Source organism: Trichoderma aggressivum (assembly GCF_033847375.1).
Source record: "Trichoderma aggressivum f. europaeum strain CBS 100526 chromosome Unknown scaffold_048, whole genome shotgun sequence".
Lineage (NCBI taxonomy): Eukaryota > Fungi > Ascomycota > Sordariomycetes > Hypocreales > Hypocreaceae > Trichoderma > Trichoderma aggressivum.
In genome coordinates this window covers 26,684-46,679 of record NW_026946414.1, presented here as the reverse complement: position 1 = coordinate 46,679, position 19,996 = coordinate 26,684, and the positions used below count along the sequence as shown (strand labels likewise).

Genomic DNA, 19,996 nt, shown 5'->3' with positions numbered 1-19,996 from the left:
AAGTGATGCGGATGTGTTTTTTCTCGGGTGGTTTGTATGCGTCCATATTTTCATCTGGGAGGAGGGGGCGCAAATAGCTGCCAGCCAGGGGGGGAGAAGAGATGCTGTTGATTGGTGGCAACAGCATGTGCAAATAGAAGGCAAGTTTTTTTTTCTAGAAAATGAAGAAATGGCTTTTCTGTACACAAGCTCATGTGATGTGATCTGTCTCTGTAAGAAGAAATGCTTCGAATCAACTCAATGCGGCGCATCTTTTTCAACTGCTCATATATATTCAAGTAAAAACATAACTAACAAAATCATATACCAAGGCATGACCCAATTTGTATCCTCCAAAATCTTATACCAAACACATCTTCTTGCCTTGTACTGTAGTTCTAAATACAATATAGATCAAGCTACACCGATTTTTTGTTTTGAAAAATCCAAAATACCCTCCTCACACGACACCAGCAGAAGCCACTACTCAGCTCGAGCCTCAAACTCTTCTCCTTCGTAGCCATTTTCGCCGTTTGTATACCTTGAGAGCTGGTCAGAAATGTAGCGATGCATATGGCTGTCCGCTTCTTCCTTCTCCTTGGCCCTCTCCGGATCGTCGTGGTGAACCGAGTTGGCGACAGACCGCGCGTCGTCGTCAGTTCCGTTGACGGAGAAGTCAAAGTCGCTTCTGGCACCGATGGAGCGGGCCGTTGATGAACGTCTGATATGGCGCCTGCCACCACCGGGGTGAGGAACGCCCTTGCCCACTTGTCTCTGGAAGATATCGTCAAAGTAGTGCGCCATGGTGGCGGAGGGCGTTCGTGGAGTCTGAGGCAGACGACAGTTGATACTTTGTTTGATTCAAATTAGTCAACCATTCCAAAAAAAGAAAACAAGTCATCCATCTATCTGTACTTACCCTGTGTCATGGATCAACCGAGCAATTAGACCAGTCCATCCCGTCTGATGACTGGCACCGAGACCCCTTCCACTGTCGCCATCGAAGAACTCATAGAACCAGAGGTAGTCCTTCCAGTGCTCGTCATAGTCGAGGCGATCGTCACCAGCGTTGATGCTGCGCCTGCCGTAGTCATCTCGAGCAAAGAGATGCTGTAATCGGTGCTGGATCTCTTCCGAGACCTTGCCCAAATGCATGTAAATGCCACTGCCAGTGGGGCATTCGACCTTGAAGTCAGGTCCATAGAAGAGGTAGAATCGCTGGAGTGACTCGATCAACAAAAAGTTGACGCAAAGCCAGATTGGTCCTCTCCAGTTGCTGTTGCCGCCGAAAAGCCCAGTATCGGAGTCTCCTGGGACGTAGCCAACCGTGAACTCTTGCCCCTTTACTTCCATGGAGAAGGGGTTCTCTTTGTGAAATTTAGACAGCGAGCGGATACCATGGTCACTGAAGAATTCATCCTCATCTAGCATCCTTTTTAGGATCTTCTCCAAACGCTCCTTGCTGACGATTGACAAGAGGATACGGTCGCCTTTCCCTCTCTTCCTGATGCTGGCCATGTTCCTCTCTGCCAAGTCGCAACGGTTTGCAATAAACCATTCGACCCTCTTCTTGAACGAGGGCAGCTTGTTAATAAGCTCAGGTTCAAGAGTTGCGGTGGCATAAAGAGGAATGAGGCCGACCAAGGACCTCACAGGTAGCTGCTGAAGCCATGGGCCACCCCAGGAAATGGCATCATAGTAAAAGCCGTCCTCTTCGTTCCAGAGAGACTGTTCATCTTTCTGGCCTGTGCGGAAGGTCATGGCATCGCTGATGAAGATGAAGTGCTCAAAGAACTTTGAGGCAATGTCTTCGTAGATTCGGCGATGCTTGGCAAGCTCAAGTGCAATGTTGAGCATGGACAGGCAGTAAAACGCCATCCAACCAGTGCTGTCAGCCTGTTCAAGGACACCTCCCGTGGGCAGAGGCTCAGAACGGTTGAACAGACCGATATTATCGAGTCCCAAGAAACCACCCTCAAAGATGTTCTTGCCATCGGCATCTTTTCGATTTACCCACCAGGTGAAGTTGAGCAGAAGCTTCTGGAAAACTCGCTCAAGGAAATCGAGATCCTGGCGTCCGTACAGCTTTCTCTCAATCTTGAAGGTTCTGAAAGTGGCCCAGGCATGGACGGGAGGATTGACATCACCAAAGTTCCATTCGTATCTGTTGTAAGTGTTAGCACCACGGATGATTGACATGATTAGTTGCAAATATTTCAGAAAGGGTCGCTTACGCAGGCAGTTGACCATTGGGATGACAGTACCACTCCCTGGTAAAGAGATCGAGCTGCTTCTTCGCAAAATCCGGGTCAATCTGTGCCAAGGGGATGCAGTGGAAGGCGCTGTCCCAGGCAGCAAAGAATGGATATTCCCAAGAGTCGGGCATAGACAGGATATCGTCACAATGCATATGCTTCCACTGTGAGTTTCGGACACCCATACGATCTGTAGGCGGAGGAAGAGTGCCGGGGTCTCCCCTCGCCCACTGGTCCCAGATAAAGTAATAATGCTGCTTTGTCCACATCATGCCTGAGAAGGCTTGTCTCTGGATATTGCGCAAGTCATCAGATAGCGGGAGAGGACTGATTCTGTAATAGAACTCATCCGCTTCCTCTCTGCGTTTTTCAATGATGTCGTCAAATTCTTCTTCATCGAGGTACGACTCATCACGTTTTGTGAATCGGAAACGAACGACTGCATGTGATTGTTAGTCCGCAAACAGATACGATATACTCTACAGGATGGATCACATACCGGCGCATTCACCAGGACTGACACCGCCATCCTCGTTGAAGTTGTACCAAGCAGCGCATTTGGTGCCTGTTTGGGCAGGGTTAATAGCTTCCTTTTCTCCACCGACAATGTACCTGTGGAAGGCATCCTTGACGTAGGGCTGTTCGTTCGGCTGTTCGTAGAGGAGCTCGGTATTGGTGTCGTTTTCAGTAAACATCAGCTTAGGCATGACATCTGTTCCCGAGCTGCCGACGCCAGGAGACGGAGAGAGAAGAAAGTATCGCTCTCCAAGCTTCCAATGCTTTGATTTGGCCGAGTCTTCGGTATGGGCCGCAATCGATGGCTTCTTTTCATCCGGCTCTCTGCCCCAGGTCCAGGTGTTTCGGAACCAGACGTGAGGTACGATGTGGAGGGGGGCCGGGTCAGGGCCTCTGTTCCAGGCGGTAACACGGAAGAGGAGCTCATCTGGATCGTCAGACTCCTTGGCCGTTTCAATGAAGATGTCCCAGTATCTATCTTCGTCAAACACCCCAGTATCGAGAAGCTGGTATTCTTTGTCGTTTCTGGTTCTCCGAGCATTTTCCTTGATGAGATCATCATAAGGGAACGGCTTTTGGGGGTATTTGTAAAGGAACTTCATGTAAGAGTGCTGGCTTTATGTTAGTATCGAGAGGACATGGGGTTCTAGTGTTGAGTTGAGACGTACAGTCTAGCGAAGTAAGTTAGCGTTATTCATCAGCACAGAAAATGGTTGTTGGCTTACGGGAGTGTTATCGACATGAAAGTGGGCTTCCTTGACACTCTCGCCGTGGTTTCCTTGAGGGTTAGAAAGTCCAAAGAGACGCTCCTTCAAAAAGGGACTGGTTTAGAGATTAGGACCATGTTGCGTTTCGTTGAGGATCGGGGTCGGGATGGCATACTCTTCCTCGTTCCAGAAGGCAAAGCCAATATTTTGAAATCCATGTGTATCCGAGACACCGGCAATGCCATCTTCACCCCATCTGAAAGCTCGAGATCGTGCATCGTCGTGCGTGAAGTCTAAGGAAGAAGAAGATTAGAGCTGGTTCCAAATCCACAGAGAAGGAATATATGGACAACATACAACTCCACGCGTCTCCATCGGCACTGTAATCCTCTCGTACTATCACAAGAAGTTAGCATTGCAATCGCGTTGTGGTTTGGGCCTCCCAGCCGAGCAGAGGCTACCTGTTGCCCATTGCCTCTCGGCGACGTAGGGCCCCCATTTCTTCCAGTACTTGGTTTTCTCTCTGTCCTCTTTCAAACGCCTCTCTTCCTCGGTGAGGTATTCGTGGCCATCGTGAACAACCATTGTGCAGGAGGGATGGAGGAGGCAGCCCGTCTGGCAAGTCTAGCAGAAGCCGCGGTGATCCGGATCGCGATGCCGGCTGGATATGCCGGGGAGAGACAGCGGAGGACGGACTCGACGCAGGAGAGGAGAAGAAGCACGGAGAGATTGCGTGATGAGAAAGGAGAAGAGGAGGGAAAAGGAAGAAGAGCTGCAGCTGGAGCTTGGAGCTTGTATAAAGCGTCCTTGTCAATGGCAGGGACAAGCAATAGCCTATCAGCAATGAGCTACTTTCTCCCTCCTGGAGAGCTTGGTTTTACGAGGCGCAAGTCCAACGTGGGGCTGGCGGGAGGATGGAGGGGCACAAGTGAACACAGGCAGATTATAGTGGTTGCACCACCACCTCAACTGCAGCTGTTGGTGCCTAATGGCCGTGATGACGATTCCGTTTTACCGCCAAGTTAGTGACCTTGATAGCAGGTATAAACCATGGAACGGCGCTGTCGTTGACCGGGTTTACGTGGGCGTGATTGCACCTTGACTTCACCTTTGCACGATATAAACGGAGTGTTCCCCCGGGCCCCATGTCAGCTAACCCACGGTTTTTGACACCCAACGGTCTCACGTCTCGCTGTCAACATGACGTCGTTGTCCAGCGGATAACAGCGCACCGGGGCCAATGGCGGCGCTTGCGACCATTGATAGCAGGCTTTTCTCGCAGCATCTCTGCATAACTATGGGTTTTTTGCCCAACAGTCCAGTCTGCTTTGCATAAGGACCCCTAGCCGACGCCCATTGGAGTCCGTTCGAGCATGAGCACGAAAGTCGCCGTGAGGAGAAGCAGGAATTGAATTGGACTGCGATATGAAGGAGTGACGTCAGGACTTTTACGGCCACGGCTACTGGTCAAAGATTGGAGTCGAGTCAGCAATCGAATCCGACGACGAGCGGATATCAAGTCTCGAAATTGATAGCCTGTGGGCAGAGGCGCTACTGTAGACTAGCAGCAGTATCGGACCAGCTAAAAATCAGCACGACAGAGAACCCAAGGCTAATGTAAAAACTAAAGAAAGTAGGTAGTCGGCACTAAGACAAAGCGAGGGCGCCGTTGGAAATCCTGGAAATCCTGGAATATTTGGAATGTGGCGGGAATATGGATAACATGGACTCGAAGAACCAGGGCTGTTCATGGTAAAACTCCTACTGGTGAGATCATCAGGCACCGGAGTCAGCCACCGAGGCTGGTGGCCAGGGGGGAGGGTTCAAGGTTTCATTCTCACTATTGCCCATTGTAGGGCTCAAGCTCTGTTGGGCCTGTATCCATGCATCCATGGAGTAAAAACCCCCAGCTGTACATACCGGTGGGCGCTGGGTAAATAATCTACAGAACATTGATTAGGTAAATTTTATTATTAACAACGTGCTGTAAATCATTGCTACCAATCCGTAGTTATGAGTCCAAGCATCGGTGTAGACACGAGACATCCAGAATCACCAAATCGGTTGAATCTCGTAATCATCAATTTCATGTGCTTCCAGCCCATTTCCCAGCCAAGCAAGGCAAGGGGGCCGCTGTCTCGCCTCGGATTTGCTGTCGATATGCCCCTGTCCCAGATCTCCGAGCCCGCCAAAAGCCTGCGCTAGAGCGGCGAGGCGCTGAACAACAAATGTGGCCAGTTGAGCTTCCGCCTAGCTTCGCCACAGCATTTTCGCGGCCCTTTGATCAAATCAAATCTTTGTCCACCTCGGTGATTTCGCCTCCAAATCCTCTGGCCTGCGCCGATTGTTGATTCCAGCCTTCATCATGTTCTACTGAAGCTCTCGTTTTTTCTTGCTCTTGAATTCTCTCCATCCTTTGCTTAATTTAGCCCTTTCTTTTCTTTTCCTGTCTTCCCTCAATTTAAAGCCGTCTAATTAAAACAGGAAAACTAGAGCACCTATTCCGCGCCCCCCTTCGGCCTCTCTTCCCACAGCACCGCCCTTCCTTTACACGCCTTTCCTTTCCTTTCCCCCTTCTCTTCTTTGTCTCGACATGGCCGACACCGTTTCGCTTTTGCGGAGGCTGATACTCGAGTCACCACCGGGAGAATGGGCCATCAACCAGCTCCGTGAGCTGCTGATTGGCGCCCTCAAGCAGGGCCCAATCCCTCAGCATGTTGCCTTCGAGATGGACGGCAACAGACGTTACGCCAGAAGTCGCCGCATGGAGACTGTCGAAGGGCATCACCGTGGTTTTGAGGCCTTGGCTAGGGTTTGTTATCTGCTCCCGTCTCTACCTAAGCTATCTCTCGTGGTTAACACAAAGCTGCATCTAGATCATGGAAATCTGCTACAAGTGCGGCGTCAAAGTCGTGACTGTCTACGCGTTTAGTATCGAGAACTTTAACAGGCCAAAGTATGAGGTCGAAGGGTTGATGCAGCTTGCAAAAGTCAAGCTGGAGCAGCTGACAACCTATGGCGATATCCTTGACCGCTATGGAGCTTGCGTCCGCATCCTGGGCCAGCGTGAGTTGATACGCGAAGATGTTCTGGAAGTCATGGACAAGGCTGTAGCAAGGACCAAGCATAACAACAAGTACGTATCGAGATCTTGTGCTCTGTTGGATTAAAGAGAAGCTAACGGCCTGGTTTAGAGCCGTCCTGAACATCTGCTTCCCATACACCTCGAGGGCAGAGATGACAACTGCCATCCGATCAACCGTGCAAGAGTTTCTATCTCCGACGCCGCCCAAGAACACCCCCTTCTCTCCATCGCGCATCAGGCAAAAGATATTGTCTAGTCAATTTGACGGACGTGAGCCACTGCCCACAATCCCAGACGAGCCACTCGACGATGGCGAATACGACGACAACGATTCCTCTTCTACCACCCTGCCCTCGGACTCTCCCGAGCCTCGGTTGCTCACCAGGTCTGGGTCATACGGCTCTACGACGCTGCCCAACCCTGACAGCATCACGGTAGACACCATTGAGCGACACATATACACTGCCGATGACCCCCCTCTGGACATTTTCGTCAGGACGAGCGGTGTTGAGCGGCTCAGCGACTTCATGCTCTGGCAGTGCCACCAGGACACGCACATCTTCTTCCGCAAGTGTCTATGGCCAGATTTCGACCTCAAGGACTTTATTTGGGTGCTCTTGGAGTGGCAATGGAGGCAGAAGCAGTCGGATAGAGAGAATCCCTCGGCCAAGGCGAGGACGGCCAAGGCGCGAAGCATGATGGAGTGATTATGGCGACGATACCCCGTTTCGTTCTATAGAGAGGCATGGCATATTACATCATATCGTATTATTAGTACTCGGCGCTTTTCTTCTTCTCTCTCTTCTGGTTATGGTAGATGGCCCCTTCGATTCTCGCCATGCATTTGCTGCGTTGGACTGTAATCTCCTCTTTGTACCTATTTAACAGCTATGCTTGTCCAATTTACATACCCTCTGTGCCTTTGTCACTTAAATGCATCTAGTAGTCCGCAATAAAAATCAACTGCAATCCAGAAGCACAAAAGAGGCCCCATATGTACGGGCTCCGTAATGTGCACTCAAATGCGCGCGCAATTGTCTGCAGCTCAGCTGACGCCATACCTGTAAACCCAAAGCTCTCTCTCGGAGGCCAGCTTTTTCCGGCTGCCCAATGACAGCTGGTCTCCAGTGCGGTGCGCGCTGTGTCATGCGCCGCTAAGCTCACCAGGAACGGCAGAATCGGGCGGTACGTACCCCCGTATCTCGCGGCGGATGTTGCTCCTCGCTCCCCAAACTCAGAGATACGATTCTGCTGCTTCATCATCACCTTCGCACCGTCTCCACGCCGCCCACGCATGATCTGGCTCTCTAACCTCGGCTTTGGAGCAGGATGGCCTAGGCGGTCCCCAATCAGAGGCGTCTTTCTACTGTTTCTCCCTCTTTAGCAATATCATCGCCCTCCAAGGGCCAAAAAAAAAAAAGTTCGCCCAGCCGCTGTCGCCCCTCTACTCCGATTCCCACAACAATCACCCGTCCAGTCCTCGCCGTGTTCGCAATGAAGTCGGCCAAGGCTCCCGCCGTGGAAGCGCCGTCGCACCGGAGGTCGCAGCCTGTCCGGCAGACGCGCACAAACCCTCCTCGAAGCTCGGCGACCGCTGCTCGCTCCGGCACCAGAGACTCGCTGGGCGGCCCAGTTGGGGACCAGCCCATTGACATCTTTCCTGCCATTACGCACTTTGCCGATACCATTACCGCCCTCCCCAAAGAGCTTGTCCGACACTTTACTCTGCTCAAGGAGGTCGACGCCAAGATCTTCGCTCCCCAGGAGCAGCTTTTCAAGCTTGTCGCCTCCGCGAGGACTTTCGCCGTTCCCGAAGCGCTGGCGAGCAATGACGCCTCCAGCACGACGGCGCTGAGCTCTGCAGCCGCCAACACCCAGGCAAGCTCCAACGGAATTGCGTTCAAGCAGCACCATCAGCCCGTAATCTCGACCGAAGATACCAACGGCGGCGTGTTCGACCCCTCCAACCTCCATCGCCGCCAGCTGTTCCGCCAGACCGCGATCAAGATACAAGAAATGCTCGTGTCGCTAGAGGAGAAGAACCATGTCATTTCCACAGCGAATGAGGCGTTGCAGAGGCAGCTGGCTCGCGCGGAGGATGTATGGCCATATCTAGAAAACGAATTCAGCGACGAAGCGAAATGGGGAAGCACCACACACTGGGCGTACCCCGAAAACCGCAATGGCAAGTCTTCGGCGGCAGCTGAAAGATCCAGGCGCGATGGTGCGGCGGCGATTTCGGCTGCTGCACAGGCCCTGGCAGAACAGGCCGCCGCTCGAAGCGACGCCAGAAAGCAGGCTGTCCAAGCCAAGAAGAGTCAAAAGGTGCATGCCCTTGACTCCGAAGCGGATGATCATGATAGCCGGACCAAGGATGGCAACAACAAGAAAACTAGCTCCAGCAAAGTTCGAAAGACGGCCGATAGCAACAACGTTGGTTTAGGTATCTCTACTGGAGCTTCTTCCAATAACAACCCTCCCCAGAAGAGGCGCAAAGTAGACAAGGAAAAGGAAAAAGAAAAAGACAAGGACAAGGGCCAAGACAAGGAGAAAGCTGTTGCCAGTGGTGGAGAGGCGCCACAGATGGAGCGTGCCATGAGCCTCGTCTTTGGGAACAACTCATCCAAAACAAAGCCCACCACGAGCCCTCGAGAGACTCCAGCTCCAGAGGTGCCCAAGAAACGCAAGGCTCTGCCTACAAGCAGCGGCCAATCCAAGAAAAAGTACGGCCTTGTCTATTCTCATTCCCTACCTCTCTATCTGCTCTTTGACCTAGACTATGGTACTGACTGCCTCGTGCCTTTTTCCAGGAATGCTCTATCCGCTACCATGTCCCCGTCAGCTGCGTCGTCTCCTGTCCTAGGAGTTTTGCCAGAGACAAAGGTGCCAACAAGCCGCCCGTCACCGGCGCCGGCGCCGGCACCCACGCCCGCCCCTCGTCCGACGACGTCCCGCGCGCGACAGAATTCTATACAGTCAAACTCGGAAACCAGCAAGGCCAGGCCCCCTTCGTCGGCAGCGAAGAAGACAAACGGGAATATCCCCAGCACGCCGGAAATCACACCGGCCGCAAACTGGTCACGCCCTGGCCATGACTCGGAACCTAGCAAGGAACCCGCGGTAACGGTCAAGACTGAGCCATCGCCAAAGGAGCCAGAGCAAGTAGAGGACAAGCCTGCGGCGACCCCTATCCCTCCTGCTATTACCACCACCTCCTCCCTCAGCCGCCGGAATAGCAGGGTGGACGAGACGGACCGCAAGAGCGAGCCTACTCAGTCTACATCGCAAAGCACGGGAATGGTCACGACCAAAAGTGGTAGAGCAAGCAAGCCATCCACCCCGGCTCTACCCAGTTTCCAAGACGCGGCCGCCGCCAGGCCGCGGACGACGCGCAATGCTGAGCCAACGGGCAATGGCAAAAAGACTCAGCAGAAGAAGGGCGTTGCAGGAGCACAGGCTCTGGCTCAGCTTGTGGATGAGGACGGAAACAGCAGCATGCAGGGCGACGACGGCGACGAAGATGCCGATGTTGACGCAGACGAAGCGACCTACTGCTACTGTAACAGCATCAGCTATGGTGCCATGGTTGCGTGCGATTCTGACGACTGTGCTCGCGAATGGTTCCATTTGGCCTGTGTGGGCCTAAAGGTTGCGCCAAGTTCGAAAAGTAAGTTTCAACATGACCCTTTCCAATGGTGTTGGACGACGATGCTAACCACGCCTGATAGCCAAATGGTACTGCCCAGACTGCAAGGAACGCCTCAAGATGGGCAGCAAGAAGAATGGTAGCCGATAGTTGAAGGCTCTGACGGCGGAGACAAAGCTGGCAAGGCGTTTAGCAAGGCAGATGCTAAGGCTTGATTGAAGAAAAGCATCCGTTGCCTTTGGAGTACCAGACATTGTTTATGATGCGTTTTTGTGTGTTTTTGGCTGCTCGGCGTTTGTCTCAACGTGTCTCTTCTGTTTCATTCTTTTCTTTTCTTACCCTTTTCCTTCTTTAATTCCCACAAGCATGCAGCATCATGCTCATTTCAACAACCACCACGCGGCGTTTTGTTCACATAGGATTCGGCCACATATCATATCAGGCTTGTTACGGATATCATTCACACTCGGGTTTCCAGCTTCGGATTTACGCAGTCTTTTGCGTGTATGAGACGCACCCTTACTTACGCAAAAGATCTGAGAAGGGGAAAACATCTTGCCGAGGCAGGTACATGTTGGAAGCATAGACAAATATGTCGTTATTGGCGTCGCAATGCAAACTGGGAGGCGGGTTCTTTGGTGGTATTTGGACGGGGGGGAGGGATTACCTGTGACAAACTGTGGACGTCGAAACGGACCAATCGGCAGCAGATTCTTAGTGATGGTGATTCCTCCAAGGTAGCACGCGGTTCTAGACTGACTCTACCAGACGATGAGGGATGCCGGTGGCCGTTTTTGATGTTTGTTTTTCGGTGGTGAAGCTGGGAAACGGATGACGGGATTCTCATTAGGTAACACGGATGCACTAGGTAGCTTCGGCAGGATAGCTCAAAGGCAACTCTGCATATATAGGTCCGAAAGGTCCGCCAATAGACATAATCATTGATGAAGCGACGTGGAGCACAATGTGCGTGATGGAATACGTGTCTGGCCCCATGCTCATGTAGATGCCTGCCTACCTACCCAGGAGGTACTGTACTTAGTAAGTAAATCATGTATGAGGCATATGGGGTAGACGGGGTATATGGGGATGATTTATCAGTACTACTACCTAGGTAGTATAACAGGGAGTAATGGAGAGGGACTATTTCTAGCGACAGTCAGAGGTGTACAGTAGAGGATGAAGCATTGCAGACCAAGCTGAGGGTCGTATTATTACCTCATAAACGAAGCTTTGTGTTTCATTGCTGCTCGTATCATATCACGCGGAATAGAAGTTACTAACTCTGACCTTACCTACAGCTCTAGCATAGGTACTCCGTGTAATAGCATCAATCCCTGCCAACTGTATACCTACATATCTACGTAGCAATACATGCTGTGCCAAGATGGAGATATATTGCCTTGCATCTCAATGGCGACACGACCAACCAAGCACAGCAGATTCCCTGGCAATATACGCGGCTAATACGGCACGGCCTCATCCAAAGCGACCTCTTCCCCTGGGTTTCCTCCTCCGAAACAAACCCACGAATCTGCGGTTTCTGGCATCAATCACCACGAGGAGGCTCACTCACGCGACATGTGCAAGTAACCCATCTTTACCCACCAGCACTAACCAGCTGCAAAGGTCTTTTGATGTCTGGAAGCAATGAAAACTGAATGCTAAATAAGGGGGGATTTTCCGACTGCAACGTGCCCCCCCTAACATCATTTTTGTGTGGTTTTGTTTGTGTTTGTTTAAATCAGGCTGATGGTATTCACACGCCCCCCCCCCCCCCCCCCCCTCCTTGTTCCCCCGTATTTCGAGAGGGGAAGGGGGGGAGCTTTAATTACGTTAAAGTAATGAATATTCCGCGTGCCCTCGTTGGGCCATGGCGGTTTAGGTGGTTAGGTGGCTTTTTGAAAGAAAAAAGTATTGGATGAGGGAAACATTGGCTGGCTGGATGCATGAACACAACCGAGGCAGCATCTTGCGTAATGTAAGTCCGGTCAAAGCATCTCCGGAGTCGACTTGTAACACGCATAGAGTTTTTGAAAACCCATGAAGAAAATAGAAGAAGAAAAAAAGCCGCACATGATTGCCCAGCAAAAAGTAAGCTGACTGATCTCACTGCACAGAGAAGAGCAAAACAGGTGTCTCTTTTCTGCGACAACACTCAGGCCAGACAATAAACGGCCGTGTTAGCGCTCCGCGTGATGCCTCTTCCTCCGCTCATTTACATAACGAAAATCTGGGGAAGAAAATTTCTAGGCCTTTTTCTAGCCCCCCTGTTGAGGCGTCACTAATCCGCTAGCAGCAACATCTGAACAGCGGCCCCTTGCTCACGCTCCCTTTTTTTCTCCTTCCCTTTCCCAGTGTGGGAGGAGGGACCCAAGAGCCGCGCTGACGGATCTGAGCTAGTGGCATAATAATAGCCGGTCTAGCAGAAACAAGAGCGAGAAGGGGGAAAAAATAGTGCAGTAGCATCAAATATTGGAAAAGCGAGTGGTGGACGAGAGAGATCTGGACTAGGGTGGAGGGGAGGGGAGGGGTGGTTCTGTGGCTGTGGCTGTGGCTGTGCGCTTATGTGTTCGTTCGCTGAAAAAAAAAGTGTGGCTGAGGGAGCACCGTTATCGATAACGACTAGCGGCTAAAAAAAATTATGGCAGAGTTTTGCTGAGGGTGGACGAACGTTGTTCGATTTGATGATACTGATACCCAGTTTAGCATCTTCACAATCCACATCAAACAGCCACGATGCGGTACGTCTTCAGGATACGGGTCTCTACGAGGAACAATTTACTGACTGGGCCTTTAGGATTGAGGACTGCAGCTTTTGTGGCCGTCCGGCCTACCCTTCCAAGGGTATTACCTTTGTCAGAAATGATGGTGAGTTCCCGCCACATGGATTTTGTCCCCCCTCCATACGATCTGTTAGATAGCAATGGCAAACTAACCAAGGCTTGCCCTTCTTGTCTAGGCAAATCATTCAGATTCTGCAGATCAAAATGCAACCGCAACTACAAGATGAAGCGTAACCCCCGCAAGCTGAAGTGGACAAAGGCCTACCGCCGCAACGCCGGCAAGGAGATGACGGTCGACAGCACCCTGCAGTTCGCCCAGCGCCGCAACGAGCCCATCCGCTACGACCGCGACCTGGCCACCAAGACCATGGCCGCCATCAAGCGCGTCAGCGAGATCCGCGCCCGCCGCGAGCGTGTCTTCTACAAGAAGCGCATGGCCGGCAAGCGCGAGAAGGAGCTGGCCATTGCCCGCAAGCTGGTCGCCGAGAACGAGCACCTGCTGCCCCGCCTCCGCGGAAGCGAGAAGAAGAGGCTGGCCGAGCTGGCGGCCCAGGGCGCCGACGTGGCCGCCGAGGAGGAGCTGCTGTCTACGCGCAAGAACACGATCAAGGCGTTTGGCGGCGAGCAGAGGAGGATCAAGGTCCGGGTGGACGGAGGCGTGGAGGAAGAGGTGGAGACTTTCCGGGACGAGGAGGACGAAGAGGAGGAGGAGGACGACGATGTCGACATGGAGGATTGAGCGGGAGCGTGGCCGGGCTCGTCACTTTTGTTACGACGGGATTGGCTGCCGTTGGGCTGGCCTCGAGGGTTACAATGTTGTTGGTGGTCTGTCTGGTGATTGGTCAAGACTCGTGCGGGTCCAGCGGCTTTCGTCAGCGTTGGGTTATTTATCGGCGTTTTTAAGGCATATACAAGTACAGTAATGGAAAACAAAAAGTCCTTCACAAGGTTGTTGTTGTTTGGTGCAACCAGATGCGAGTTGGTTATGTTGGGAGCTGCTGCTTTCCTGCAGGTGGTCGGTGCTACGGGGGTTGCAGCGTGATGTGATTTGTGAGCACAAGAAAAAGGGCAATGGGTGAAACCCGTCCGATGGCCTGCAGTGTTTTACGATGGCCGGCAGAAAAGGTGGCTGCATCGCGTATCGAGCGCCTGATGCTTGTGCTACGGAAGCACTTGGTGCTACCAAGGCAGGAAAGCTGCTGTTGCATGCCAACGACGAAGCAAGGGGGGGTTTTGAAGTGTAAGGATGAGGTAGAAGCAGGGAGCGTGTGATGACTTGTTTGTGGGCATCGAATCATTTGTTAGGCAATTCTTGGCTGCAATGTCGCCAGAACATGGAGCATGTTGTACCAATCAGATATGGGCAGGGTACCGGTGCTTTCAACCCATCGATTAATTCCATCAAGTTAATTCATGTAAACTGAGTAGCATTGTCAGAAGTGGTGAGGATGGAATGTATGCCTTTGCCCGCTGGAGAGACATGATTTCAAGAGCAAGGCGATGTGGTTATCAGGCATCACGATTTTGTCTCACTCTGCAGCCACAGGCTCTTTGGGGTTAAGAGAGAGAAAAAGTCCGAGATGCAGAGTTGCCGTTTTGGTAAACTTGCGACAAAGAGAATGGGCAGAGACAAAAATCAAGGTTAAATACGTTAGCACGCCATTTCAGGGCTGCTGAGTGGTCGTGTTTTGCTCTGGCCTGTCTGGGTGCATGATAAGGGTGGGCAGGCGTTGCAATAAAAAAAAAAAGGCAGCGGGATCTGATAAGAGATGCACGGGGATCTGGATGACGTCTGTACTTGAGCGCCACGTCTTGTCTGTTGGCCCTATCCGAAATTCGCATTCCCGTCTGATTCCAGTTTGTCATGTCACCAAAAGACAGGCTTCGTAATGATGCAGCAACAACCTTGAAGTTATTACTCACCCTCCCTTCTGGCAAAGCAATCCTGGAGTCCGACGTCGCAGAGCAGTTGGACAGGCGAGGGGTGTGGATAGCAAAGAAAAAGGCGCCAGGACGGGATTCCATGTAAAAATTCAGCCTCTGGATCTGGGTCCATCGGGCATCGGCTGGCTTCGGTTCACACGGCGGCTGCTGTGCTGCAGCCTTGAGCGGCCATGCATGATACTCGTACTAACGCGCGAAGAAGCTGTGTGTCTGATTCGCCTGAATTGTTGGGCATCGCGGCTTTGGCAAAGGGGAACCTGCAATTGGTGCTGCCGGTGATCCAGCCACGTTGACGGGCCTCGTACTCACTCATACGAGGTATGGGGGATTCATCTTACATACAACGCAGCAGCAGCTGTTAACGCCGGGAACCCACTCGATGTCGCATCCGATGGCCGACAGCGACTACAAGTACGGATACCAATGATTACTATGAGACCCAGAACGGGGTGCGCAATAAGCTGTCAAGCACTGCACTGCAGGTATGTACGAGTACGATATGTCTTGGCAAAGCACACAGGCCTGAGACCGGAATCTCGGATCACGACCGCCAGCAGAGCAGGCTCGTGACCTGCTTGATGACGGCAGAGAGAGAAAGCAGAAAGCAGAAAGCAGAAAGCAGAAGCTGGACGAAGCTGGACGAAGCACGGAGTATAGCATACGAAAGATGGAATTCGCTCTTGCTTTCCGAACGCTATGGCGGCGTGCCCGATCCGATGCCATTGACCAATCCCAAGCGGGATGGCAGCATGTCGTTGGCGTGGTTGTCCATGGATGGCCATGGATGGCCAAATCGGACCCCAAACACGGGGAAGCTGTCTCGCTGGCTTGTCGCATCGACGGGTCGTCAGATGAACACGCCAGGCCTCTCCATGAATTCCGCGTACCAGTACCTGGGCGGCGCAAACGCGAGAACGATCATCGATGGCATTTTTAAGGGGTGGCCTGTCCATCAGGAGCTTTGGTTGCATTGGCCTTTTCCCGGCATTGTGGGCAAGCGAGATGGCTGGATGGAAGAGGAAAAGCACCAACGACGAGAGAGATCACGAGGACAAGTTTGCTAAGTAACGTTGAGTTGGAGCTTCGAAGGCCTAGGCCTAGAAGCTGGGAGGAGGAAGAAGAAGGGCGACTGATTATGTAACAGATATTCGGGGGGACTTTGAGGCTAGAGAGGCTTGGAGATGCTTTGCCAAACCCGGAATTTCTATTACGGCACTCCAACCAGCGTCATACCCACCGCGCCTCCCGAGCCGGAGCGATTGACCAGACGACTGTTTTTTTTTTTTTGCCTTCAATGCCCTGCTTTTGCTTTCGGGCAAGATGACGTGGTGAGATGAGGATGGAAAGCCACCGGGAGGAATAGAGTGCTGATGAACTCTGAATAATCTCAGTCTTCGTACCTGTAAGAGGCACCGCCCCAACTCAGGTACTTCTTATACTTTGCTGCAATGGGCAAGCCGCAGAAGCCTTGGGCAATGTTCCGGAGGCCAGAAGAGGAAAAAAACAACCTGCAAAGCGCGGACGAAGGATTTTGGTGATGCCGCCGCCCCTTGGGTGCATGCACCTGTACCCGTACCTGTACGAGGACGTGTACATACGAGCCCAGAGCAACAGCCGTCCAGTGCCCTCCCTTTTTTACCTTTCCCCCAAATTGCATCAATTGCATCAATTGACACGCCCCCCGACTCGCTGCTTGCTCATATTCCATGACTATGAGCCAAGTGGCACTTGCTCCCAGCGCTGCTCACCTGACGGGCAGAAACATCCAGTCACCGGTTTTCATTACACAATCCAGACGTGCTGTGAGCTAATGGGGGGCGCCGCGTGCCAGCACGTTCCCGCCCCGGAGCGCCAATCGAGAGCCCTGGTGCAGCAGCTGCAGCGCTGGAGAGCCCTAAAGGCCCGCGGCAAACGCTCCCCCGTCAGGCCTGTGCTGGTCAGTGGCGCAGAGAGCAGCATCTCCGGCCACCGCTATGCCGCAAATCCTGGGGTGCTGTTGCGTTTGCGTTTGCGTCCATGATCAGCACTTGTACCGGTACATGCTGCGAGGTGTCACGACTTCCAAGTTGGTGTTGGGTGCTGGCGTCAACGCACTAGCGCAAGTACAGGTACGAGCAAACACAGCACAGGCACAGGCACAAACGATCCCCCCAAAATGGGTGCCGCATTGGGTCTCGCAGCTGGGTCTATCTGCACACCCCCCGGGCGCAACGAGGCCCCTTAGCAGCAAATCTTCCCCCCCAAGAAAGGTCCCGAGTGCTCGAAACTTCGCCTTAGTTCCACACCCCCCCTGTCCGACTCGGACGACGTTCGACTTACACATAAAAATCCCCAGAACCACCACGAAACCGCCACCGGACAGGACCTGTTCTTTCGCCCTTATAACAGGCTTTTGTCTAGGTTTGCACGCTGGTTTTTCTGCAATTCTGCGTCGTCGTGTTGTGCAAAGAAATACCCCAAGCGTTCTGAATCATTTCGTTGTGCAGCAGTGCCTTTCGTTTGCTGGAGCCCGCTTCACCTCTACCTCCATCTCCCGTGCGTGTCTGTTGTCTTTGCTTGGAGGGAGAAGAAGAAAAAGAAGAACAAGGAAGCAAGAAGAAGCGATAGCAAGACGATTCGACGATTGTTTATTCTCCCAAGCGAAAAAGAGGACAGCAAAGACCCCTCAAGCCCTCATCTCGTCCAGTTTCTCTCCTCACCAACGACGTTCCAAAAACCCTCCCCTCTCCACTTACCACGCGAAGACAAGAGTCATTACCTACAAACTTCCCACTAGCTTCGGCGCCACAACCAGACTAAACTTTTGCTCGACCGGGCTAACACGACATACCCTTTGTTTGTCCCGAGAAAGAGCATATAACTATAACTACATGGCCACCCCCCGGGGCTCTGAGCGCCGACGACCTTCGGTGCTCGAACACGCTGCTTCCAACCCCTTCAAGGGCTCGAGTATGGCTCGCGCGATCTCTCCACCGTCCGAGACAGCCTCGCGATCCTCCTTCTCGTCGGTGCGCGAAAACGACGATGGAATCGCCCAGACCTTCACCCGATCCAAGATCTCGTCGTACACGGAGGTGCCCGAGGATGTCTTTGACGAATCACCAGTGGCCGAGCTGCCTCAGTCGGCCTTCCACCAACCCTTGACGCAGCCAAACAGCAAGCTCCACGGCTTCTGGTACCCTGCCGACGGCTTCAGAGGATGGCGGGAGATTCCTCTCAAGGGACGGACGGCCAGCCGCAGCTGCGAGGATCTGCACAAGCTGCATATGACTTGGGAGACTCCAGCTCCTGTTGTCGACAAGTCCCACGAAGCCTATCCGACGACTGCGTCGCCTCTCGAGCAGCTGCCCAGCGAAGTGCTAGGTAATTTCTTTCCCCTCTCAATTTTCTAAGCTTTCTTCTATAGTTTGTTGGACGGTGGAGTGCATTGTAAAAATAGAAAAAATTGAGTAACGGGGCTTGGGCTAACCATCTCTTCCGTCACAGGTGCCATTATCGACCTTCTATTCATTGAGCTTCCTCCCAACGGATTAACCACTCGCAACGCCGACCTCATGTCCCTACTCCTCACATCTCGATCTCTTCACGCTGCCACCCTCACCACTCTCTACCGACACGTTACTATTCCCCACTCTCGAATCTTCCGCAAGTTCCTAGCCACCATTACGGCATACCCGTCGTTGGCGACCATTGTGCGGCGCCTCGACTTTAGTCACTTCAACCCCTCCATGTTCTTCACCACGGCCAGCGAGAGGGCACAGGCTCGGAATCTGACATCAGAGACGCTTGTCCAATGCCTGAAGCTGACGCCATACCTTCAAGAGTTCCTGGTTCAGGAATACATCGACGACGATCTTAGCGCCGATGTACTGCGCCAGCTCTTCTTCAACTCCCCCCAACTCCGCGCATTAGACTTTTGTGGCTGCTCTTCCCTCTCTTTCAAGAACTCATTCATCAGTGTGTTGGGCGACGAGTGGCCCGAAACTCTATCCGTCACAAAGCTTTCCTTCCACAAGTGTCTCAGCCTACCTTCGTCGGTCTTTGAGAAGATTCTTCCTCGACTGCCTCGGTTGACTCATCTGGACGTTGCGGGGACACGCATCACCGACCAAGCCCTTCTCTCCATCCCCGCATCTGCGAGACTCACCCATCTCAATCTTGCCAAATGCAAGGATCTATCTGCAGAGGCTGTTCTGCAATTCATCTCATCTCACCCCGCCGCCAAGTCTTTGATCTTCCTCAGCCTCGCCACCGATGCGAGCAACCACTTGTTACTGGGCAAGGAGGATGTTGATCAGCTTCTACCAAAGCTGCCAAACACTCTGCGTTCGCTGAGCCTGCGGGGCAGCCGAATGGAGTCCTCACACCTGCCTGAGCTTATCAGACTCTCTCAGTCTCTGGAGGAGCTCGCTCTTGGTCGTGGGTTGGGCATGGCTGACATCCAAGGCCTCTTCTACCAGGGCCAAAAAGCCCTGCCTCATAACCTGAAATTTCTTGATATTTCAGACATTGATACCCTCATCGGAAGCGCCAGCGAACTGCTGGCGCCCGCCTCGGCTCCGCTTCATGTGATTGAAATCGGCGAGCGGTCTTATGAACGGGCTGCCAAGGTCAACAAGAATCTCGAGCGTGTAGGCTGGACTGCCAAAGAGTTTGGTAGCCGCTACTGGCTTGTACGGAGAAACCCGGACGGCACGACTCAGGATAACGGAGGGCGCCTGTGGAAGATGGGCGCCGACAGCTGGGGAATGAGAAAGATCCCCGTCGCCGTGGCCGAAGTCGGCGGCATGTACGGCTCCTTTATGTTTGGACGACGTCTCTAATGAATCGCTTTGCTTTGCTTTTCTTTTTCCTTACTCTGTCTACGCCTCTAAAGGTTGATTGGAATTTGCGTTTACTTTCGGGCATCTGTTCGGTTTTGCCCTTCCTCTACTCTGGATTTTATCACGATCAGCATGGTGCATACAAGCTTGCTTTCGGACGGTGTTTGGGACTGGGAAGATATCCAAAAGCATACTTTTACTCAGCGTTCTGTTTAGTAGGGGAAAAGATACAAAAAAAAGTTTGGGCGTTTATTG

General features: G+C 52.6%; 5 protein-coding genes across 5 annotated transcripts; 4 read left to right on the top strand and 1 right to left on the bottom strand.

Moving 5' to 3' along the window:
• Nucleotides 1–462: 462 nt before the first annotated feature.
• Nucleotides 463–4,042, bottom strand: Triagg1_9016 (uncharacterized protein; the record flags this gene model as incomplete). Its single annotated transcript, XM_062903927.1, has 9 exons — nucleotides 463–829; nucleotides 899–2,143; nucleotides 2,214–2,673; nucleotides 2,734–3,361; nucleotides 3,419–3,421; nucleotides 3,476–3,572; nucleotides 3,633–3,750; nucleotides 3,815–3,853; nucleotides 3,919–4,042. 9 exons carry the CDS (start codon nucleotides 4,040–4,042, stop codon nucleotides 463–465), a joined length of 3,081 nt encoding a protein of 1,026 aa, XP_062751960.1.
• A 2,008-nt stretch (nucleotides 4,043–6,050) lies between these two features.
• Triagg1_9015 (uncharacterized protein) lies at nucleotides 6,051–7,249 on the top strand (the record flags this gene model as incomplete). The annotated part of the gene is made up of 3 exons (XM_062903926.1): nucleotides 6,051–6,269; nucleotides 6,334–6,593; nucleotides 6,652–7,249. 3 exons carry the CDS (start codon nucleotides 6,051–6,053, stop codon nucleotides 7,247–7,249), a joined length of 1,077 nt encoding a protein of 358 aa, XP_062751959.1.
• A 787-nt stretch (nucleotides 7,250–8,036) lies between these two features.
• Triagg1_9014 (uncharacterized protein) lies at nucleotides 8,037–10,338 on the top strand (the record flags this gene model as incomplete). The annotated part of the gene is made up of 2 exons (XM_062903925.1): nucleotides 8,037–10,209; nucleotides 10,271–10,338. 2 exons carry the CDS (start codon nucleotides 8,037–8,039, stop codon nucleotides 10,336–10,338), a joined length of 2,241 nt encoding a protein of 746 aa, XP_062751958.1.
• A 2,589-nt stretch (nucleotides 10,339–12,927) lies between these two features.
• Triagg1_9013 (uncharacterized protein) lies at nucleotides 12,928–13,713 on the top strand (the record flags this gene model as incomplete). Its single annotated transcript, XM_062903924.1, has 3 exons — nucleotides 12,928–12,932; nucleotides 12,989–13,059; nucleotides 13,151–13,713. The coding sequence occupies 3 exons, from the start codon at nucleotides 12,928–12,930 to the stop codon at nucleotides 13,711–13,713; spliced, it is 639 nt and encodes a 212-aa protein (XP_062751957.1).
• A 4,075-nt stretch (nucleotides 13,714–17,788) lies between these two features.
• On the top strand, nucleotides 17,789–19,741 carry Triagg1_9012 (uncharacterized protein; the record flags this gene model as incomplete). Its single annotated transcript, XM_062903923.1, has 2 exons — nucleotides 17,789–18,281; nucleotides 18,405–19,741. 2 exons carry the CDS (start codon nucleotides 17,789–17,791, stop codon nucleotides 19,739–19,741), a joined length of 1,830 nt encoding a protein of 609 aa, XP_062751956.1.
• Between the last annotated feature and the right edge of the window lie 255 nt (nucleotides 19,742–19,996).